At 32.2% G+C, this 22,868-nt stretch overlaps 1 protein-coding gene across 5 annotated transcripts in view; it reads right to left on the bottom strand.

Annotated features, from left to right (window-relative positions):
• Positions 1 to 594: 594 nt before the first annotated feature.
• LOC143047187 (uncharacterized) overlaps positions 595 to 22,868 on the bottom strand; it is a 54,782-nt gene continuing 32,508 nt past the window's right edge. For 3 of the 5 annotated variants that reach the window (XM_076220207.1, XM_076220189.1, XM_076220198.1), the window contains exons 2-6: positions 8,431 to 9,510; positions 7,317 to 7,478; positions 6,045 to 6,155; positions 2,077 to 2,161; positions 595 to 872 (exon numbers count right to left, since the gene is read on the bottom strand). In XM_076220207.1, coding sequence (XP_076076322.1) covers positions 758 to 872; positions 2,077 to 2,161; positions 6,045 to 6,155; positions 7,317 to 7,478; positions 8,431 to 9,510 — 1,553 coding nt within the window. In that variant the 3' untranslated portion in view covers positions 595 to 757. Of the gene's footprint in view, positions 873 to 2,076; positions 2,162 to 6,044; positions 6,156 to 7,316; positions 7,479 to 8,430; positions 9,511 to 15,641; positions 16,106 to 22,868 lie in introns of those variants that run through there. The other 2 variants (XM_076220211.1, XM_076220181.1) reach the window with 2 other exon arrangements.

The raw sequence follows: 22,868 nt of genomic DNA, 5'->3' as shown, positions 1-22,868 counted from the left end.
AAAATCAGCTGAGTTTACCCCAATGTTACGGGACGCACCTAACTGTCGGGGTGCTTTACCGAACTATTCGGACCCTTCCCGACCAGTAGGAATCTGTTACGAACTAAAACGACTGCGTTCAGACAATAATAGGACATTCCAGGTAATTGAGGATACTAATCCGACTTTTTCACTTTTCGTGTCGTATCGCTGTATGATCTCAAACGGGAGCAATAATCGGCAATGTGTGAACCCCGCATTAGACAAGATACCTTTTTTAAGGTTTTTTTAATGAAACAAAGTAATACCATCTCTGTCAACTTGTCTTTTGGTTTAGAATTGGAAATACTTGCGTAAATTGTAGAAAAGTCAAATGTTTTAATACTATTGCAAAATGAAAGAGTCTTAAAGCTTGTACACATGACATAATGGGGTGAAAAATTGCTAGGTGAACTTTCCGTGATGGTTATTTTCTGATATGCAATGAAATGCTATGTGCAATTTTGTCTATAATTATTACTGGGGACACATTCTTGTTTTTTTTATACTGTTTCAAATATATTAAACCTGCAATTGAACATGAGGCGAACAAAAATACAGAATGATAATGCACAATTATACATAGGGCACTCTTTTTATTATTTTAAAATCACATATAAATTAAACAGTAATCAAGAACCAATTCTTTACCTCACACAAAAGTATATGTTTTGATTTGATTGCAAAAAAGAATAAATTTTGAAAACTAAAACTAAAATATTTTGAAAAAAAAAGCCTGTCATCGTAACCATGCGTTTGGTTTTCCGATTGGCGATGGTCTTGGCATAGGTTTTTCTGGTAATGGTTCTACTACTGGCCCAATTTTGCCTTTTTCGGCATCTTTCTTCATACATCTAAAAATAATTTGAAATGAGTGATCCATCTTATTCTATACGTTCAAAACAATTGTATTGAAGTACATGTATGTTTACATGTACATTTAAAACGTTTAAACCCGCTGCAATAGTTTGCACCTCCAGGAATCTGATTCCCATTGGTTGTCGTTTGTTGACGTAATTCTTAAGACTTAGTCTTTCTTGTTTCTTGTTTTTATATAGTTGCTTTTTCCCATTTAAATGGTTTAACACTAGTAATTTTAGGTTCCTTTATAGCTTGCTGTGCTGTGAACAAGAAAACTTTCCACAAGAGAACAAATCACAAAGATGTTAACAAGTAAAGGCCCCCGTTCGGCCTTCAACAATAAGCAAAGTTTATAACATAAGTCGATTTAAAAACTGTAAATACTTATACCTCTATCATTGTATACTATCAGCAGAGTTAAAATTTCTGTATTCGAAAAACAAGGCATATTAAATGTTTTTTTTTTTAATTATTTCATTTTAGATTTCGACCCTGTCCTTGAAACAATTACTTCATAAATGTGTTTTTGAACCTATTTCTTACATTTTTTGTTTCAATAAAAACGTGAACAATAAGTTAATAAAACGATTTGATCATAGGTCTAATATTTTATGCATTAAACTTACAGCACACCTATAACCTCCAATTATTTTTCTTCTCATATTTTTTTAGAATGTTTTTGTTATTTATACGGTTTTTACTCTTTGGTCGGGTTGTTGTCACTTTGACCTTTCCTCATTTCCTTTCTCTATTTTTTTATACTAATCTTAATATCCTCATAGAAACAAAACTGTACTTTTTTGTTTTTTGTTTTTGTTTCACACCCTAAGACAAGTCTCATCAAAGTCAAAAGATCTTTCTAAATTAGTCCTCAGATAAAATCACGTCATGTCTTTGGCTACTTTCATTGGCATGGCATTGGTATGTTTTATTATGGGAAAATTTATTTTTTTAATTCACAAGATTAATTACATGTGACATTACATGTTTTGTCTATCGACCGAAAATTCATTAAGTTTTGATATTAATGATAATCTGTATTACAACTGTAAAATTCATATGTTTTACGGAAATTTATTAATACATGTACACGTGTAAAATAAATTTTTGATTAAATTGAAAATTGCTTTCATTTGAAATAATAAAATGCATATGACACAAAATCTATAAACTTTTGTAGGTTTACAGTGTACTTACGTTGTAACGCACCAGAAACAACAACAACATGTCAGACACAAAGCCAAAGCTGACAAGGCTATGAAAACAATAGCCCATGTCTTCACTACAACACAAATATGTATAATATTAACAGTATCAATATGTGTAAAATCTTTTCAACTTCTAATCCTAGATTAATGTTCCAATTTCAAGTAATTGGGTAACACAGTGTGGGAACGGAACTGTACGGTTTTCTAATAATTTGGTCATTCGGGAGACTGTCAAGCGGTGCTCCGACATTTGCAAAATAACAAGTTGCTTGATGGAAACTTTGATGAACTCTTATGTTGCTATATAACGTTTCTGCTACAAGTTTTGATAGCTAAAACATTCTTTATGTAAATATGAACCAATAAAATAATAAGAAAGATATATGCATTCAAACGTTTTCCTTAGAATGGTGGAGCTCCGTGTAAAACGATCAAAATTGTCACACAACAGCGATCAAAAATGTCAAATAAACATCGAAAAATCAATGTTTGCTATCTGAATTTTCACATGTACCTTTTCTGATATATAGTCTTACCTATCTAAAAGTTTCAAAGCCATTGTCCCAGTAGAAATCTAAATATATTCATTTTCTCCATGTCGGATATTTTTATTGACTGTACAATCGCTTGCAAGTTTACTGTAATATCACTCGGAGCCTTCCTGTACAATCGCTTGGAGCTTTTCTTTTCATCGTTTGGCCAACTATATAGACTACTCAGAAAGGAGGGTAACCTACTTTACCTTGTTATGACTTCACGGTCCAGCTAGCAAGCAAACTAGTCAAAGGTATAACTTTTTCCTACACACTCATTGCATTTTGCTGTAAAAGTTTCTAGTGGCATATGACTGATTATAACTCTTAAGTAGATAATGCTTACTACTATCTCTTCTGACAAATTCATGATCAGTTTATGTTTTCCATGATACTTTTGTCATAAAAATATTTATTAATATTTATTAAAACTACTGCAATCCAATACAATGTATGTCTGGCATGATTTTTCTCTCCTTTTTCAGTTACTTATTTGGTATTGTTTTTTTCATTTTTTTAAAACCTAAATTACACACTTAAAAGTGTTAATGATGTTTAAAGCTTTTATTTGAATGGATGCAGCCTGTATAAGCGGATCCGGTATGCGGGGAGAGGGAGTTTTGGTGGTTGAATCACCATTTTTTCCAATTATTTTTTTTTTATTTTGTGGACGTTTCAGTGTGTTCCGTGGTTTGGATTCCCCTTTTGCAGAAAGGCGGGATCCGCACCTGGTCTGATATCGTCAATAATAGTATGATGATCCGATCATTCATCTGATTTTTAATAGTTTGGTCTTGTGCTGTGCTAGTTTTGGGGAGAAATGAGCGCACACAGACATTTTTAACCCTGCCATACTCTTTATGTACCTGTTTCAAGTCAAGAGCTCGTAGTTCAGTGGTTGTCGTTGGTTCATGTCTGTCATATGTATATTTTTCGTAAATTGTTTTATTATGAATTAGGCCGTCAGTTAAATTCGAAAGGTATTGATTCTTATTTTTCATGTCGGTACCTTTTATAGCCGACTATAATAACTGCTTAAATCCATTTATTTTTTGAACTTTGACAATCATATCACATCTCCTTATTTTTATATTGAAGATATAAATGTGGTTTGATAAAAATGTTGTTCTTGCTAAAAAAAAAAAAAAAAAAAAAAACAACTGTTTCGTTCGTTTGCCGGATGCTATAGTGGGGAATATTGAAAAGTTGCTGAATCGTGACATTGATATAAAAAAAAATTCATGTTGAAGGATTTTGTGTTTTCTCTGTCTTTCAGATAACAAGTCCTCTCCCATCCTTGATACAATTTAATTTTACTGGAGCTTTTTCTACCAGTAGCTATAGCTTGTAATAAACAGACATCTCATTTGAAATTATACCACATCTTCTTATTTTAATATCATGTTTATTGACATATACGTGTCTTTTCTCGGATCAGTGGTTAGCTACCACCATTCCACATTCGAATTCCTTGTTATAGTTACCAAATTAAAAAGTGTTGGGTATGTGTAAATACACCATAGGAGGAGCTAAATTTCACGAGAAAGCTTTGCTTTCGAGTGAAATTTAGTTCATCCTATGGTGTATCTACACATAGCCAATCACTTTTTTATTTGGTAAATGACATGTGTCAAACTTAACAACTGATATCACAGGAAAGAAAATGTGTTACATTGTAGTTTCTGGCTAAAAGTGTGAGGTATCTAACATACACCACATGACCATTTTCAATCTTCTGGTAAACCAATCAGAGGGTCGATATGGAACTGTGGTGTATGTGTCGATTCCCTCACACTTTTTCAATGGAAAATCAGACAAACTATGTTACATATCAAGTTACAATATCCCGACCCTGTGATGAAAAATATTTTGTTGTATTGTTCAAATATGTATGTATTATTATTTTTTAAATTGCTGGTAAATAATATATTAAGTAAAATTCAAAATATGCTAATTACCCTTCAAGAGAATCTAGTCACCTTTTCGGTATATATAAATATTTATTTTGTAACAGGATTACTTTCAGTTTTATTTTAGATTAGATTCTTAACATATTTTGTACTGTCGTTTTCTTTTTGTTTTGTATATTTATCCAGTGGTTTTGTGTTTATGTGTTACATATTTGTTTTTCGTTCATTTTTTGTACATAAACTGATAAATAAGCCGTTAGTTTTCTCGTTTTACATTGTTATTTCGGGGCATTTTATAGCTGACTATGGCTTTGTTCATTGTTGACGACCGTACGGTGAACTATAGTTCGTAATTTCTGTGTCATTTTGGTCTCTTGTGAAGAGTTGTCTTTTTGGCAATCATACCACACCTTCATTTTTATATCTATTGTACACATTTTGTTTTTGTCTCTGATATAGTCACCTTAAAAGGGTTCCTTGATAGAATCAAAATGACCGGTTTTATGCTTATTTTCACTTTAAATACCATAGATGAATTTAATAGGACAGCAAGAAACAACCAATGCAATGCATATACAATGTATTTAATAAATTTGGCCAAGCAATTCTACAGGAAAGCTCCAAGCGATTGTACAGGAAGGCTCCGAGTGATATTACAGTAAACTTGCAAGCGATTGTACAGTCAATAAAAATATCCGACATGGAGAAAATGAATATATTTAGATTTCTACTGGGACAATGGCTTTGAAACTTTCAGACAGGTAAGACTGTATATCAGAAAAGGTACATGTGAAAATTCAGTTAGCAAACATTGATTTTTCAATGTTTATTTGACATTTTTGATCGCTGTTGTGTGACAATTTTGATCGTTTTACACGGAGCTCCACCATTCTAAGGAAAACGTTTGGATGCATATATCTTTCTTATTATTTTATTGGTTCATATTTACATAAAGAATGTTTTAGCTATCAAAACTTGAAGCAGAAACGTTATATAGGAATATAAGAGTTCGTCAAAGTCTCCATCAAGCAACTTGTTATTTTGCAAATGTCGGAGCACCGCTTGACAGTCTCCCGAATGACCAAATTATTAGAAAACTGTACAGTTCCGTTCCCACACTGTGGGTAAACTACTTGTATACTTCACAAATTCTTAGTTTTCATTTTAACAGGAAAAATGCGTGTACCAAGTTAGGCATTTGACAGTTGTTTCCCATTCGTTCCGATGTTTGATATATCGTGAAGTTAGGTATTTTTGTAATATTTTTGTTTCTTCTCTGAAATATCTATACAATATCGTATCAATTCAAAACTATAAATTCCATTCATTAATTATTCCAGACACGCGCTAAGGATCCCTTTTACGATTCACAGCAAAAATTGTTTTCGCATTGTGTAAATCCAACAAGCATTATTCATACAGTCAACTCATTTCGTACAAGTGCATTTTAAATATGTACAATTATCATGTTTCTTGATACTTTGTGGATTTTTTGTTCATTTGAATACACTTACACTTGGTGCATTTTTTCCCTTGAAAGAAGACATTACATTCACAATGGAAGTCTTTTACTTTGTCGATACACTGTCCATACTGACATGGATCATTTTCACAATCATCTGTATCTGTCAATAGAAATCATGATTTCAGATGATTTTCTTTGAGTTTTTCATTAACACGAAAAGCTGATTGAAATTTTCGCATCGTTTTAAAGAACTATATAAAAAAAAAATGTATTACCTGGACAAAATTGAATTTTAAGGGAATTTCAAAGTTTAAGCGTCCGCAGCCTTGTCGTGTATTTTGAATTTCTTACAAAAGTATTCATTGAAATACAGGGTTATTCATATAGGTTAACTTATAAATAAATTGGTTTTATACACACAAAACTGTTTTTCCACGTGCACCTTAATTAAGTTGCCTCATGCATGAAGAGTGAAGAGCACGTGACCTATGCCATTGATAATTTCCAATGGAGTAGATTTGTCGATTCTATATAGACTAAATTTAATATCATTTCATATTCATTTATGATTAAGTTTATACGCAATATTCATAATAACTGGATTATTGATATCGTTTCATAATGACTGAGTAACCGAAAACGACCAGCGCGGCATGATCCAAATGATCACATGCATTGGAAGTATTTGGAACAAAGAATCATTATAATTTGTTACAATGTACCCATTTGAAAAGTATGGGAATTACAATAGGGTTTACACTAAATTTTGATATTTTTATTTCTCAAGTATAAAACATTCTATCACTATATAAGGCAACGCTTAACATTAAAGAGTATTGATACATTATTCTTAATTTAAGACAACAATTAAGCAACATTAATCAATAATTTTAAAAGTAATAGGTTCTTATGAACATCTTAATCTTCCAGTGAAGGAAAGCCTCCATTAGTAAGATTTGTCATAAAATGTGATAGCTTTTCAAAATTAATAGTTGTATGAAGATTACCTTCTTAATGTAAGACAAAAAAATAAGCAACATTAACCAATGATTTTAAATGTAATGGGGTCTTAGTTTGTAAAAAAGCTGGACTTCAAACAACCTTTATAATAGATTTTAAAGTTTTGGAAAATAAACTTGCACGATGGATAAGAAACTTGTCCCTTATTAAAAGCTGTGATATTTTTGTTGGATGTACGTATAGATTTGGTTATAGCATTTCAAAGTCTGTTTCAAATAGCATTAAATTGAATATTTTGATTTCAGAAATCGATAAGACGTTTGATGAAATGAACAAAATATATTATCTGTTATAAACTTACCAATTTGACAGTTCCTCCCTTCGTACCCAGGATCACAAAAACATAAATACTGGTTACTCATGGGAAGACAAGTTCCGTGTTGACATGGATCACCAAGACAACTAGACATCATATTCATATTCCCATTTCCGTTGGGTGAATTGTAGGAAATGTTGCCTGAGCCTATTTTCAAAATTTAATAATAAAAGGTAAATTTATATTAGTCAAAAACATCAATAGAATGAGAAAAAATCATTGAGAACAAAATACATCGCGTTCTATTCGTGTTATTTCCTACGCGTCCTTTTATATGGCATTTGGGTTTGGGTTTATATGGGTTTTGCATGCTACAAAAACAGGTTCAACCCACTATTTTTTCATAAAATGCCCTGTACCAAGTCAGGAAAATGGCCATTGTTACATTATAGTTCGTTTCTGTGTGTGTTACATTTTGTTGTTGTGTTTCTGTTGTGTCGTAGTTCTCTTATATTTGATACGTTTCCCTCAGTTTTAGTTTGCAACCCGGTTTTGTTTTTTCTCTATCGATTTATGAATTTCGAACAGCGGTATACTACTGTTGCCTTTATCTATACATTTGTATGCTGCATAACATGACATTCCTTCTCGCGATTTCAAAATAAGTAAACTGTATAGAATAAAGAAATGTAGTGTTGCACGGGAGTCCCCATTTGGTCTGCTTCTGTAATGATTTTTTAACGATAAGAAGAATACTTTTCTTTCAATGATGAGTAAAACCATTGTGATCTTTCTTTGTGACGTCATTATACATTGTCGCGCCTTTTGTTCTTGACCTGACAATTAAGCCAAAGCAAAGTAAAGAAATGTTATGCTGAAAATGATTTTAATGCTAAAGGACTGAGATCGCGTGAATCACACGTTGATAAACAAAAAAATGAAAAAGCAGATAGAGAAAAAGGTATAAAATCTTCATAAATAATTCATATTCTTTAAGTTGTTCATAGGTTGAGTGTTAGCTTCAAATAATGTTTCATATAAGCAAAAGTTGCTGCTATTTTGCTATGTGTTGATATTGCTATTATTATTATTATTAATTGTATTTATCGATCATTATTAAATTTATTAAGTATAAACACCAAAAAAAGCACATACATACCATGATTTCCATTACCACCTTGGGGAAAAGACGTTGGACTATTATTTTTTGTCTTTGAATTTGCACCATTAATAGTTTGATGGCCCCCATTTTGTGCTTGATGTATCGACAGAACGTTTGTTTTCAATGGTCTTAAACTGTTTCCCTGCATAGTATTCCCACCGGATCTTTGTATTGTTGTACCACGATTTATTCCCTGGTGTGCTCCTATAAACATATTACCATTGTTTAATATCTGACTGTTTTTTGTTCCTCCATTACCTCCAAGATTTGACTTCACAGTTGGCTTTCCGTTTATTGTAATCATAACTGGTGCTCTTGATTTACTTGACGAACGACCTTGAATCGGTTTTACAATGGTCGGTTTATTTATCAATTTTGTGATCGTATTACCAGGAAGTAATTTTGAAATCGAAGTTGTCGACGCTTTATGAACATTCCTTTGGGTACTTGCTGCTTTGGTTCTTGGTGGATTCGAACTAGTTGTTGATATCATTAGGTTGGTTTTTGGAGTAGCAATTTTGGTGATAGGTTTTACAGTTTTAGTTGTCGATTTAGTCGTTGGTGTAGTCGGCTTGGTTGTAGTTATAGGTTTATGTGAAGTCGTTGGTTTGTGTGTAGTCGTCGGTTTAGGCGTAGTCGTCGGTTTGTGTGTAGTCGTCGGTTTAGGTGTAGTCGTCGGTTTGTGTGTAGTCGTCGGTTTAGGTGTAGTCGTCGGTGTGTGTGTAGTTGTCGGTTTGTGTGTAGTCGTCGGTTTAGGTGTAGTCGTCGGTTGGTGTGTAGTCGTCGGTTTATGTGTAGTCGTCGGTTTCGGTGTAGTCGGTTTAGGCGTAGTCGTCGGTTTGTGTGTAGTCGTCGGTTTAGGTGTAGTCGTCGGTTTGTGTGTAGTTGTCGGTTTGTGTGAAGTTGTCGGTTTGTGTGTAGTCGTCGGTCTGGGTGTAGTCGTCGGTTGGTGTGTAGTCGTCGGTTTAGGCGTAGTCGTCGGTTTCGGTGTAGTCGGTTTAGGATTTGTAGTTGGTTTAGCTGTTGGCGCAATTGTTCTAGCTTTTGTTCTTGGTACAAATTTAGTTGTTGGAGCAACTAAAATATAAAATACATAAGCACAGTTAATAACATTTAATTATTATCAACATCAATATCAATATTGTTTGGTTTGACAATAAATACTGATAATAATAATGATAATGCTGGAGATATGGCACGTGTTTAAATATATAAATAATTACCTGTAAAATAAGAAAAATTTGCCAGGGAAAAGTTATGAAACATACCTTATATTGCACGTTTAACATCTAAATAAGCTTGTCGTTCTAGTACTAAGTATGTTTAAATATTAATCATACATAATTAACAATAAACAACCCAAAATATGCATGCAATATGTATTTACAACTGGACAAAAAAGAATGGCAAAGTTGAAATTCAAAGCAAAAATTTTTAATGGCGTTTTTAATAGATTCTTCTAATTATTGATTGATAATTATTTTGACTACTATATACTAGTCAACAAAAGAAACGATACAAGACTTTTTTTCAAATTAAAGATAAAGTTTTCCGTTCATTGGACCAATATTGAAGGAAGTAATACTTTTATCATTATGGAAATATAAATCCGTTTTTTCGCGATTTTTTTTTTTTTACAAAATTTACATAAAACGACAATTTAAAAAAAACAGAAGTTCCAACTAATGATGCCAACCTCTCAATTAAAGGTAAAGACAGTGTTTGCCATCAATTTGTTTTTAAAAATCATACAGTTTCTTCGTTTATTAGTTAAGCAAAGGTTCGGCCCCACGAGAAATCGTTAAAATGTATACATTATCAACTGATTTACCATAGACAGTATATGTGTAAAGTGATATTCAAAAGGCGGTAACAATCTTAAAACTAATCCGAAAGGTTCCAAATTTACTGTGTGTTGTTTTCATATCTAAAGCATTGATTTGAGACGAAAATAAAAAAAATTTTTTTTGCAATTTTTGAGATTTCAAAAAACACTTTGTTTCCCAAAAAAATTAAAAAACAATATTTCAACCCATTAGTTACAACATGAACATAACTTGCTTAGCATATTGAATATTTTTTATCAAATTTGAAATTTTATTTAGTACTTAGAATATTATGTGTCGATTTTTTATTCAACTTTCCGCAAAACTAATTTACACCCTATGATCGTTTACACGGAATTTAGATACTTTCTGAAAAGTTTTGATTTTCATTATCACATGTGCTTACATTGCAAATGAAAGGTTTCTAAAATAGTGTATATCATTTTGTTTTATATGTAACATTTTTTGATAAATTTTATTTCAAAGTCGTGTATCGTTTCTTTTGTTGACTAGTATAGTTTAAGGAGGCTCGAGGAAAAATTTCAGCAAAAAACATTTTTTGTTTCATTACAAAATTTTATTATCGCACTATTAGTTGTTACTTTATGATATGGTACAAAAATCAACCAAATAAATCAATTCGTTTTGGCGCCAGATGACTTTAAAATTGTTTTTATCATTGAAAAACTCCAAATTATCTCCCTTCGATGCAAAAATGCTATTTTTGTTGGCATTAAAACTGTAATACTTTTTTCCACTCATCGGTGACATATTTTTTATTATTTTTTTCATGTTAAAGCCCCAGTCCCACTAGACCACGATCGCACCACACTCACCGCGATCTAAAATAAATTCAGATCGTGGTGAGGTCGCGGTATGAGCGGCATGAAAATGTAAATTTTCGTTGCTTTCACGATGCTACTACGTGTACGTCCTCATTACGCTTCTACAACGATCCCGCTACGATTATACCACGTTCTCATCGGACTTATTCTGCGACCTCACTACGCTTATCAAGATCTTTCTACACTCATCACGTTATCACTACGACCATACCACCAGTTATCCGATTGCAACACGATCTTACCACGCTTCTATTGCGATTATAGCAATTATAGTTCTTACTACGATTATACTACGTTCATATCGCGATATTACTACGCTCTCAGCAATACCGTCAACATCGTGTTCCATATCAATACAGTTCCATTCCTTCTATTGCTGATTAATACGTAAATTTCTCGGAAACAATACAGTCATGCCACCAAAATCTACTAGACCACGTGGGCGTGGTGGTAGGAGTTGATGTAGAGGCAGAGGGAGCAAAGTAACGAATCTTGATCAAGCAGAGATGTCGGACCGACCAATCCGACCGAAATTACAACCTATTGCTGGTCCATAAAGTTCAAATGACGATATTTTAGTGAACGATAGCAGAGATGACACAGATGTGTCAATAGATATAGGAAGATGTGGTATGAGTGCCAATGAGACAACTCTCCATCAAAGTAACAATTTATAGAAGTAAACTATTATAGGCCAAGGTACGGCCTTCAACACGAAGCCTTGGCTCACATCGAACAGCAAGCTATAAGGGCCCCAAAAAATACCAGTGTAAAACCATTCAAACGGGAAAACCAACGATCTAATCTATATAAAACGAGAATCATGGTTAAGTCGTTAGAGTAAATGGACAAGAAGTCCTAATCGCATACAGACAAACAAAACCTGGCGAGATTTAATCATTGACAATGAGAATGATGGTCGTAGTATGAACGTAGTCAGGTCGTAAGAGGAGCGAGATGAGGACGGCAAGGGCGTGCTAAGATCGTACTATGGTCGTTAACAGAGTGGTATAGTCGTAGTGAAAGCGTTGTTGGGTCGCGGCGAGAACGTGATGGTGGTAGAGAGGTCGTAATAACGTCGCTGTGAGATCGTAGCGCAGTCTCTCCGAATAAAATAACGCTTTCGCTACAATAATAATAATAATAATATCTTTATTTAGAGAGAGTAACTCATTTGGATTACACCAATTTTCAATAAGGCTCTCTTAATACAATAATAATTACATTACAAATAAACAATGCATCAATAATAATAAATTAAATAAAGATTATGTACAATTTAAAATACAACAAACAATTATGATATGGCATTACAGTAAAAATATGATGGTAATGTTAAAAGTACATAGATTTGTATTTATGTTTAAATTCGGATACTGTATTTGATTTTTTTATTGAATTAGGAAGAGCATTCCACACTTTTGGTCCATTGTACGAGAAACTAGACTTATACAACTCTGTATTTGGTTTTGGAATAATAAAATTATCTGAGGATGAAAATCTCGTATTATATTTTTGGTTTGCAGAAGCTGATACAATAAGACTGGACATATATTCTGGAGCTAAGCCATGTTTTGCCTTATACATTAGTAATGATTTGTGATAAAGTATTCTTTGTGTGATTGGCACAATGTTACATTCGTGAAATAATTCTCTTGAAGGTTTGGTGTAATCATGTTCGTCTAAAATTATTCTTGCTGCCCTTTTTTGCAGTTTTAGTAAACTATCTAATAGAAAGTTATTACAGTTTCCCCATATTGAACAACAATAATCTAAGTGAGGTAAAACGTAAGCGTTATAGTACATTTGTCTAGCTTTATGATTTAGATATTTCTTTATCCTTTTTAGTAAAGCTAAAGAAGAGTTAACTTTTTTGATTATATAATCGATATGAGAAGACCAAGATAGAGATGCGTCAATTAAAACACCTAGAACTTTTTCACATGTACTTTCTATAATTTGTTGTCCATTTAAAGCAAGATTAATGTTTTCATTTGATGTAACGGAAAGCTTTTGTTTAGATCCAATGCATATAGCTTTCGTTTTAGATATATTTACAGCCATCTTATTGTCATCACACCAGCGAAAAATATCTTGTAAAACCGTATTAAGTTTTTGACTGATGCAACTTTTGTTTTGTCCAATGACTGATATGGTGCTATCATCAGCAAATAAATCGGTATTATGATTAGGATTAGACAAAGGAAGATCATTAATAAAAATTAAAAACAACACCGGTCCTAATACGGATCCTTGAGGTACACCCGTTTTTTGTTTTTGTACGTCTGAAAATGTATTTGAAATAGATACTTTCTGATATCTGTCAGCCAAATATGATGTAAACCAACGTAATGAAGTATAAGCTAATTTGTATTTGTTTAATTTTTGAATAAGCAGTTCATGATTGAGAAGATCAAAGGCTTTTGCTAGATCTAGAAATACTGCTCCAACAAGATCGCCATCATCAATGGCTTTAAGCCATTTATCTATTAAAGCTGTTAAAGCAGTTTGACAAGAATGGTTTGCACGAAAGCCTGACTGCATTCTATACAATAACTTGTATTTATTAAGATATTTTACTAAGTGTGTTTTCACATGTTTTTCAAGGATTTTAGAAATGAGTGGTAAAATTGCAATTGGTCTATAATTAAAAACATCCTGTTTTGAGCCTTTGTTCTTATAAACTGGTATGACTTTTGCCAGTTTAAATGAGGATGGAAAAATACATGTTTTGATACTCAAATTAAAAATATGACAAAGTGGTAGTGAAATAGCATGATGGTACGGCGACCTTTGCGATCTTACTACGATCTATGTGCGCTCTCACTACGCTTCTACTACGACCTGATTTCGCCACGACCGCACCACGATTGTTTTGAACATGTTCAAAGTTGGTCACGCTCATCACGATCTTGAAGATCTCACCACGACCTTGATACGACCTTACTGCGATCTACACGATCGTACTACGATCATCAAAATTTGCGTTTTTTTCACAGATCGTAGTGCGATCGTGGCCTAGTGGGACTGCGGTATAAGCTTTACTAAAACTAAACTAAATTGTAAAATTTAAGCGATTTCTCTAAAAAAAAAATTTTTTTTTGTTTATTTTGATATTACCTCGATTTCTTCCATTAGATCAACAGACAAAAAAAGACCTTAACAAAAATGCGTGCTTCTATGGTACGCTGATTGTCAGCTTTAATGAACGGTAACTCCATGTTTTAATTTTATTTTACTATTAAGTATATGATTAAGTTTATTTATAGAAAAATATAGCGAAATCCTATATATAAAATAAATGGATTTATCTCCTCTAGCTTATACCCTTAAACATTTTAAATGAAATAATTCGGGCAAAGACTTTTATGGACTGGTGGTGAATCAAAACATCTGTTCTGCACAGTATGCGTTAGACCTGTTAATCAAATATGTGTTTACGTCATTCGGCGGAGATTAGCAAAGGTCTGCATCGTGACAGCGCATTGCCCAAATAATAATTGAGTTACTTATTAAAGCAGAAATGTAAACACTGTAGTTTTTTTGTAAGATCGAAGCCCTGATTTCAAGAATTTGTCTTAGGTTTAAAGCTATAATAGTTTTTGAATATAAAATATGCTGATTGGTTGACGATTGCATGAGAAGAGTTCTGTGAGGAAGGTGATTCGAATTAGAATAATGTCACTTCGTACAAGGAAATGTTTTCGCATGCGTTGTGACGTTCTATATTAGTATTAGTGTGCTTACGGTATGGCTATTTTTCATTTCTTAGATTTTAAATGAAATCACACCGACGCGAATGACATGTGTAAAAACATTCATCCTTTACAGTTAGGGTTTTTTTGCTTGTGAGATAGCTGTCTACTTATTCTATTGGTCTCTTGTGGACAGTTGTCTCATTGGCAATCATACCACATCTTCTTTCTTTATAATTTCTGCAGGGTTTGTTACTCGTGCTATGTGGATTCAGTAGAATGTGTCCCAGTGCCTGTCGTGTATGTCCTTATATTTTTACAGTTAGGTGTTTTTTGCTTGTAAGAGAGCTGTCTATTTATTCTATTGGTCTCTTGTGGACAGTTGTCTCATTGGCAATCATACTACATGTTCTTTTTTATATCCTGTACGCAGAAGTTTACTAATTAAAATATTCACTATCAACTTTACTTTCATAACTGGTTGAATATTGATTGCAATATTTACTAGCAAGCAGACAACTAATAGACCTGACAATGTTACTCTTCCCAGCTTCACATATACATCGCCTCTTAAACAATGTCCGCCATGCTTTCATTAAGCACATGTCAAAGCAAGAACCATCATGATTCTATCAACAATAGTTGATATGTGGTATCAATTACAGAACTGAAATTATCTAGCAAATACACTGTCACTACATGATATAAGCAGTGGTGTTTAAGAAATATCATGGAATCGGAAACCTACGCAGAGTAGTGGATTTGAAATTAATATCAATGTTTTCCTTAACAGTATCATAACTAAAATTATCAATTCATTACTAATGTTCATTTGATCCTACCTTGATCACAACAGAAACCAGAATATTTAGGTAAACAATCGCATTTATTTTGAATATCGTTGTATGTTCCGTTATTACATACTCCACATTTTCTGACTTCTTGTATTTGATTTGTATCTATTTTACAATGATGTATGCATCGTCCTAAATCGAATGGTACAATAACATTAGGATCACAACACACGGGTTTATTTCTCCATTGGGTTCCTGTTCCACATTTTGCGCTACATGGTGCCCATGATTGCCAAGGCTGGATGTCACAAAAACGATATTTTCCATAGCAAAGATATTCAGAAGTCGCAAGATGCAATATAAAAAGTAATACTAGTAGACAAAGAATAGTATATTGGGACATAACTGTTGGTAATGTCTTTACTAAACTTTATAGTCACTTGATAGTATTAAATATAAGGTCATTCTCAAGCTCACTAGAACAGTTGTTCTTACTTTACTTTCACGAACAATTATTATATTAAAGGTCCTTTTATCTGTCAACGCATAGTTGTGTATCTGTACTTAAATGAAATAAAATCTAATAGATAAATTGCGTAAGTCAATTTAGAAAATGTGATTGTGTTGTTTATGTTTAATATGCCAGCATAAAAATAAGGTGTCATGCGTTTATTTGACATTGACACGTCGTGTGTTGTAATCAATACGCCTGCTGAACAAAGGTCATCTTTCACTTCATGATTTTTATGAGTATCACTTTCATATATTTTGTTTGACTTTTTTCAGTAGAAAAATTCCTCATTGGTACTACTCAAACTTTTAAAACCTACTTGCAGCATCACATTATATTACAAATACATTTACAATTGCTTTATTATCATGATTATACACCGTCACATTGAGTTATAAAAAAAGATTTTATTTGTAAAGGGCTGGTTCAAATGACAACTTGTACTCTACTTTGGCATAATGTTATTTCGAACACCCACCGGTCCTTGTACCTTCTTTCGTTAATATTGCGTGCTTAATCATGAAGCAAACACAGTTTAACAGAAGTAGCCCATCCTCTGCCTATGTAGAACAGTATATGTTAACGACGGGAAAAGCAAGCTATGTAACATAAACCAATTTTCGTATTGATTTATTGTAAGTATTGGTCATCGCTTGAATAGAACTATAAGTATTAAGTAAATGTTTCTAGTGTAGATATAAAACTCAATAAATCATTATGTATTTTGATTAAAAATATATCAACAGTTCATTCAAGGTGGGATGTCTTTCGCCATCTTGGATTGTAAAAAACATAGAATCTAAGGTTCAGATTTTCAATCAAGTTAGCAAAATTTGATGCAGGGATGCAAAAATCTAATATGAATTTGCATTTGAAAGAACACATTTATAAGATTATAACTTATAAATATTAATATTTTTACAAGTGTAGATTATGTTTTGCTTGATTTTTAATGTTTTAAAATTGACATTTTAAGAGGAGGTAGCTCTGAAATAGTGCATTTTCTGAAGAAATCTACATGGAATTTTGCTATGTTGTATTTTAGCCGATTTTTTATTATATTTGTTAGATCTTCATCCTGTCAATAGGTTCTGAAAAAGTAGGGGACATCTTAAATCTTCGTAATCTAAAATGTTTTGATTTGAGATACTAGTAACTACATCATAGATATAGATGGGCGTAACATCTTTTTTTTAGATTTGCGTATCAAATACATATATACTTGTGTAAAAACGAATGAAAAAGCGACAACCATCCCCTCCTAAGTTCAAAACTAATTTATCAAAACGCATTCGCAAATGCGATTACTGAATCATGGCAAGCTAAAGAATAAGTGTTATTTCATTTGCCCATCCCTCCTTTCAATTTCAGTCAACAGAATAACAAACTAATAAACAGTAACTTGCTGACCCCCAGTATTTTGTGGAGTTCGTGTTGTTGTTGTACCCCTATGTGTGACACTTTGTTCACGCATCGATGTCAATATAATGGAAGTCGATGTCGTACAAATGAGAGGTTGGGCGCTATAAAACCAGGTTCAATCCACCACATTTGAAAATACCCGTACCAAGTCGTAAATATGACAGTTGTTGTCCATTCGTTTGATGTGTTCATTTGATATTGCCGTTTGATTAGGGACTTTCCGTTTTGAATTTTCCTCGGAGTTCAGTATTTTTGTGATTTTGATTTGTGCTATGAAACTTTCTGAAATGAAATCAAGATCAAATAGTACAAGGTATACAACATTAAATGATACCGAAAAAAGAAGAAAGCCTAAAAGTACTAAATGACAAAATTAAAAAAAATATGCAATCTTGCATTATTGAAATGGTAGTTGTATCTCCAAGTAGATTCCACATAGCAACGGTAAGATAACAAAGTTTGAAATTATTTTTTGAAAGGAACTTGTACAAGATATAAGACATGGCGGGCTCATGGTTTCTTTTTTTTTTAAATCTACGCATACATGTATCTATTGATTCTAAATGCAATAATATATAATATCTACATTTGTTGTTCGCTTTTTAAGACAATTTCACAGAAAATCTAGATGTAAATACTTTGTTTTTATTTCTGTATGTTGCATCGATCATACTTTAACAACAAATCTCTAAATTTTGATATAATATATGATATAGGTATGTGTCGCTATAAAATGGTAATTCATTTCTGTCGAAACACGTGGTTAGATTCATGGGCATGTTACTTGTACTCTTGGTTTATTTGCATTACAATGGAAGTACAACATATTTAAAAATCTACAGCAGATTATTGCATAACCTGCAGAAAAGGTCAAAATAGGGTCATACAATTGTTCCGATATTGGAATATAATGCTTATACTTTACATAATATGCAATTCATATATTAATATATATCTTGTTCAAATCAAAATTTAGAATGCTCGTGAAATAATTTCGTAATAAATATCTTGTTATCTGGAAGTAATACCACTGACAATTCCCAATTTATATCCAGATATGTCACGTTCAACATGCCTTTTGAAACAACTTTAGACAATAAGAAATTATAATGAATAAATGTTATTGAAAATATAATAAGCTTCTAAACCTTTTAGTTATGTAACTCATCAATGCCACTTGATAAAATGACAATAAATACAGTCATGTGGTGTTACATTAGAGGACAAGTGAGAAGATTTTGAGGGGAGTTAACTTGTACTGAGTGCGCAAAACTTGTACTGCAATTAGGATTTTTTATTAACAAAACTTTAAAAGGAATAGGAAAAGTATTTATTTTGAGTTTTTTTTTTTTCGTTATTATTTTTTTTTCCATATTTTTGTTAGTTATTTTTATGTCACCCGATCGACAATGTCGGGTGACATATTGCTTTTCCTCTGTTTCTTTTTCTGTATTATTATTATTCTTCCACCTATTTTGTCCGGCAGTTTTCTCGGAGCCAATGGAACCAATCTTAATGAAAGTTAACTATAATGAGGAACATAAAATTTCGGGTTGCAGTAGGTCTTAAGAACATAAAATATGGCTGCCGTTGCCATGGAAACAGAACAAATGTGAAAAAATCCAGTTTTTGGTTTTGGTGAATTATTTGGACATTATTAAACTCAGAATCATTATATTTTAATACAATGTAGGTGCCCGGTATATACTGGTTTTGGATGATTTTGGCAATCATTGGAACAACTATGTTGCCATGGAAACTACACCAAAAATTTCAAAAATATCAAAATGCTCCAAATTTTTGGAAACTCCATAGTAACGATGAGCAACATTGATAGATGTGGAATTTGGCGTTGGAATTTAGAAAATTTCGGACGTTACCATGGAAACAATGCAAAACTGGTCAAAATGATCCAAAAACCTTAAAGTGGCATTTACTTTCTTAAAATGGTAGGTCAAATTGATCGAAACTTTGATGGTATGGTCCCTCCCATGTACCAATGTGGTATATGCCATTATATTTTGGGAATGGTCTCTGTTGCCATAGGAACCATCACAAATGTCAAAAATTTCAAAAATTTCAAAATGCTCCAAAATTGATGAAACTTAATAGGATTGTTGACGGTCAAGTCTGCATGAGACTTTTGAAGTTGGAATTTCCAAAATGGCTACCGTTGCCATGGAAACTGGAAAAATGTCAAATATTTTCGAAATGCTCCAAACTTAATGAAACTTAATATTATTGTAAACTGGCATGTATAGATGAGACTTTTGACTTTGAAACTTTCAAAATGGCTGCCGTTGCCATGGAAACAGCAAAAATGTCATGTTTTTAAAAATGATCTAAATGTACTGAAAATTTACAGAAAAATGTATAGCCATGAAAATATGTGCATTCATTGTTAAAAGTTTTTGAAATGGCTGCCGCTTAGTGGCAATGGGGGGAAGGGTGACATCCGCTATTGCTTGCAATAGCAATTCTAGTTATTTTTATTTTCTTTCAGTCTATCATGTTATCAAAAAAAATAAATAATAAATCTTAAAATAATTCATAGCCTTGAAATATGTGTATATTGGCACACTGGAACCCATACCAATCTTCTTATTTATGTATACAATTAATTTATTCATGAACATGATCCATATGTGATCTTAGGTTCTTAATCTTGACAAATACAATGTAAGGGCGAAATGTACTAATGGTAAAATCAAAACTCAAAATTCAAAGTTCGAAGAGGAAATTGCTACGCCGTGGCCAAAAAAACTACGAAAAGTCAAACAAGACAGCAAAGTACTATAGGGCTGTATCATGTGCTCAAAAGGGTAAGCAACTTCAAAGGCATGATAATCAGTCACATACGAAATATGGAATGTAACCACTGCAATCAATTCAAGGGAAATGTGTTTATTTTGAAATTGAGTGTGATTTTAACAATTCACAAAAAAAAATTCTGACATCATCAAATCCAACACTACGACAAACTGGACATGTGATCGAGGAAATTCATACATATATTTAAAATTCCAAAGTTATTGTGTCAATCAAATAAGAAATTAACAATGCAAATCAAACAAGAATCATATCGTATTTATTTATCAAAGTTGATAAACATCTGATATATTCTTCACTGATTATTCTAATACTTTATAGATGATCAGTGCGGGATATATCACGAACGAAAATTAGAATGAGTCCTAATGAATATATCCACAACAATGCATATGAAAACAATAAATATATTTATTCATATTAACTCATTAATATTACATGTTTACACAAATAGAAAATTGTATTGCGATAAATTTAGAAGAAAAAATCAAAGGTAAAAAAATAATTATACTCCTGTAACAAATTGTGTTAATCTTACTTGTAAGACTTTTTTAAAAGCAGATATGAATTACCAATTACATTGTTCATCTCTCTAACAACCATCTGTGGTATAACATAAATACATTATGTGTGACCGTTTGCATGTACATTTTTAACCATTTTAAAGACACTTGGGACACTCATTAACTGCGTTTTTTTCTTTTTTTTTTCATTTTAAGTGTCATTTTTGTATTTTTTTTCAAAGTACCTCGTAGTAGTTATTTTGTGTATTAATGTATCTGATGTTTTAACTCATATAGCTAAATAGTTACGTTGGTATGATCTAATACTTCTTAAGAGGAGGATACACCATTCTTTTTGTTTAAGGCTATGCATTACATATAAATATATTGAAATATATTGGAATTCAAAAAATTTTCAAATCGGCTTCATTAAATATTATTCTGCAAATAAAAAATCCATTAAACCTTACTACCAAGCGTCGATCAATTTTTTAATTAAACAATAAGCTACATCTTGAAGGAATAACTCACTAAGAGCTAATTATGTTTGAAGTGTTTGTCAATGTACCGAATCAAAAAAAGTTTTACTTTGAAAAATAACTTATGTGTAGGAATGGTAGATATATAAACTGCTGAGCGGGGTTCTATTTTCATTTCTTAAAGCTCAACTATAGTGATTTATAAAAAAAAAAAATTCCGTTTTGAATTCAAATACAACGTATGCCATTCATCCATTGTCAGAACAATGGAGAGTACAGCTGTGGGTCTGGTAATAACATTGACAACTGGAATATTTATATTAGCATCGATTTAGCTATTGTTCAATATGCGGAAATCTGTCAATCAAATACGCAATTAACAATACAAATGTTATATATGTTTATCCCATACTTATCTCAAATCATAAACTTTAATAATGAACATCGTCTAATTTATCCAAATACTTAGTAGGTTAGAAGTAGCTAGCATTAAATGTAATTCTTTGTGGGGTAGATCACGACCATGTATTGACTTTTAAAAACGTCAACCATTACATATTTCAAAAAAATAAATTTTAATCTGAAAGAAAAAATGGAAGTTCCACTGAATATTGGTAAATCTAAAGTTAGATTCATTTTATATCTTTTGATTAGAAGAAAAGCTGTGTTTATAGGCCCTCGTAATTTTAAGATATGCATATATAACAAGATATATTTTACTTGCATCGGAAATAAACCCATTTGATGACATGATAAGGGTTATTTTCTTTTCGTATAATTTATAATGGCATGGTAATAAATTCGGGCTAACGAGAGGGAATGTGGTTGATTTTAATATGATGAAGAAATAATGTTTTAATAATTACAATTGTCTGGAGCTGGCATGTCAGTTACTGCTAACAGTGCTTTGTTAATTTCTGAATTCATTATCATTTTACTTAGTTTCTTCTGTTCTCTATTCTAACATCGGACTCGGACTACTTTTAATCTGAGTTTTACTGTGCACTTTATTGTGTTCGTGTGTTTATTCAACATTGATTAGAGGTAAAGGGAGGTGGCTGAGATCGCACATACTATTTTTAACCGCGCTGCACTTTTGCGCATGGCCAAAGTTTGGAACCTGTTTGTTAGTCTTATAAAAAAAAAGAAGATGTGGTATGATTGGCAATGAGACAACTCTCCACAAAACACCAAAACATGACACAACTATAGGTCACCGTAAGGCATTCGACAATGAGCAAAGCCAATACCGCACAGTCAGCTAGAATAGGCCCCGAACTGAAAATGTAAAATAATTCAAACGAGAAAGCTAACGAGCTAATTTATGTTAAACATAATGAACAAAAAACAAATATGTAACAAATAAACAAACGACAACCACTGCATTACAGGATCCTGACTTTGGACTCGCAGTTACTGGTAATTAGTTCAAAGCCACTAGCAACTAATAAAAAAATATCTTGCATCATAGACTAAATCAATTGCAATTTTGTTTGTTTTTGTTTTCATTTTGGTTCATTTGTATGCTACG

Source organism: Mytilus galloprovincialis, chromosome 1, assembly GCF_965363235.1.
Source record: "Mytilus galloprovincialis chromosome 1, xbMytGall1.hap1.1, whole genome shotgun sequence".
NCBI lineage: Eukaryota > Metazoa > Mollusca > Bivalvia > Mytilida > Mytilidae > Mytilus > Mytilus galloprovincialis.
The sequence above is the reverse complement of the archived record's forward strand: the minus strand, read 5'-3'. Positions and strand labels throughout refer to the sequence as shown.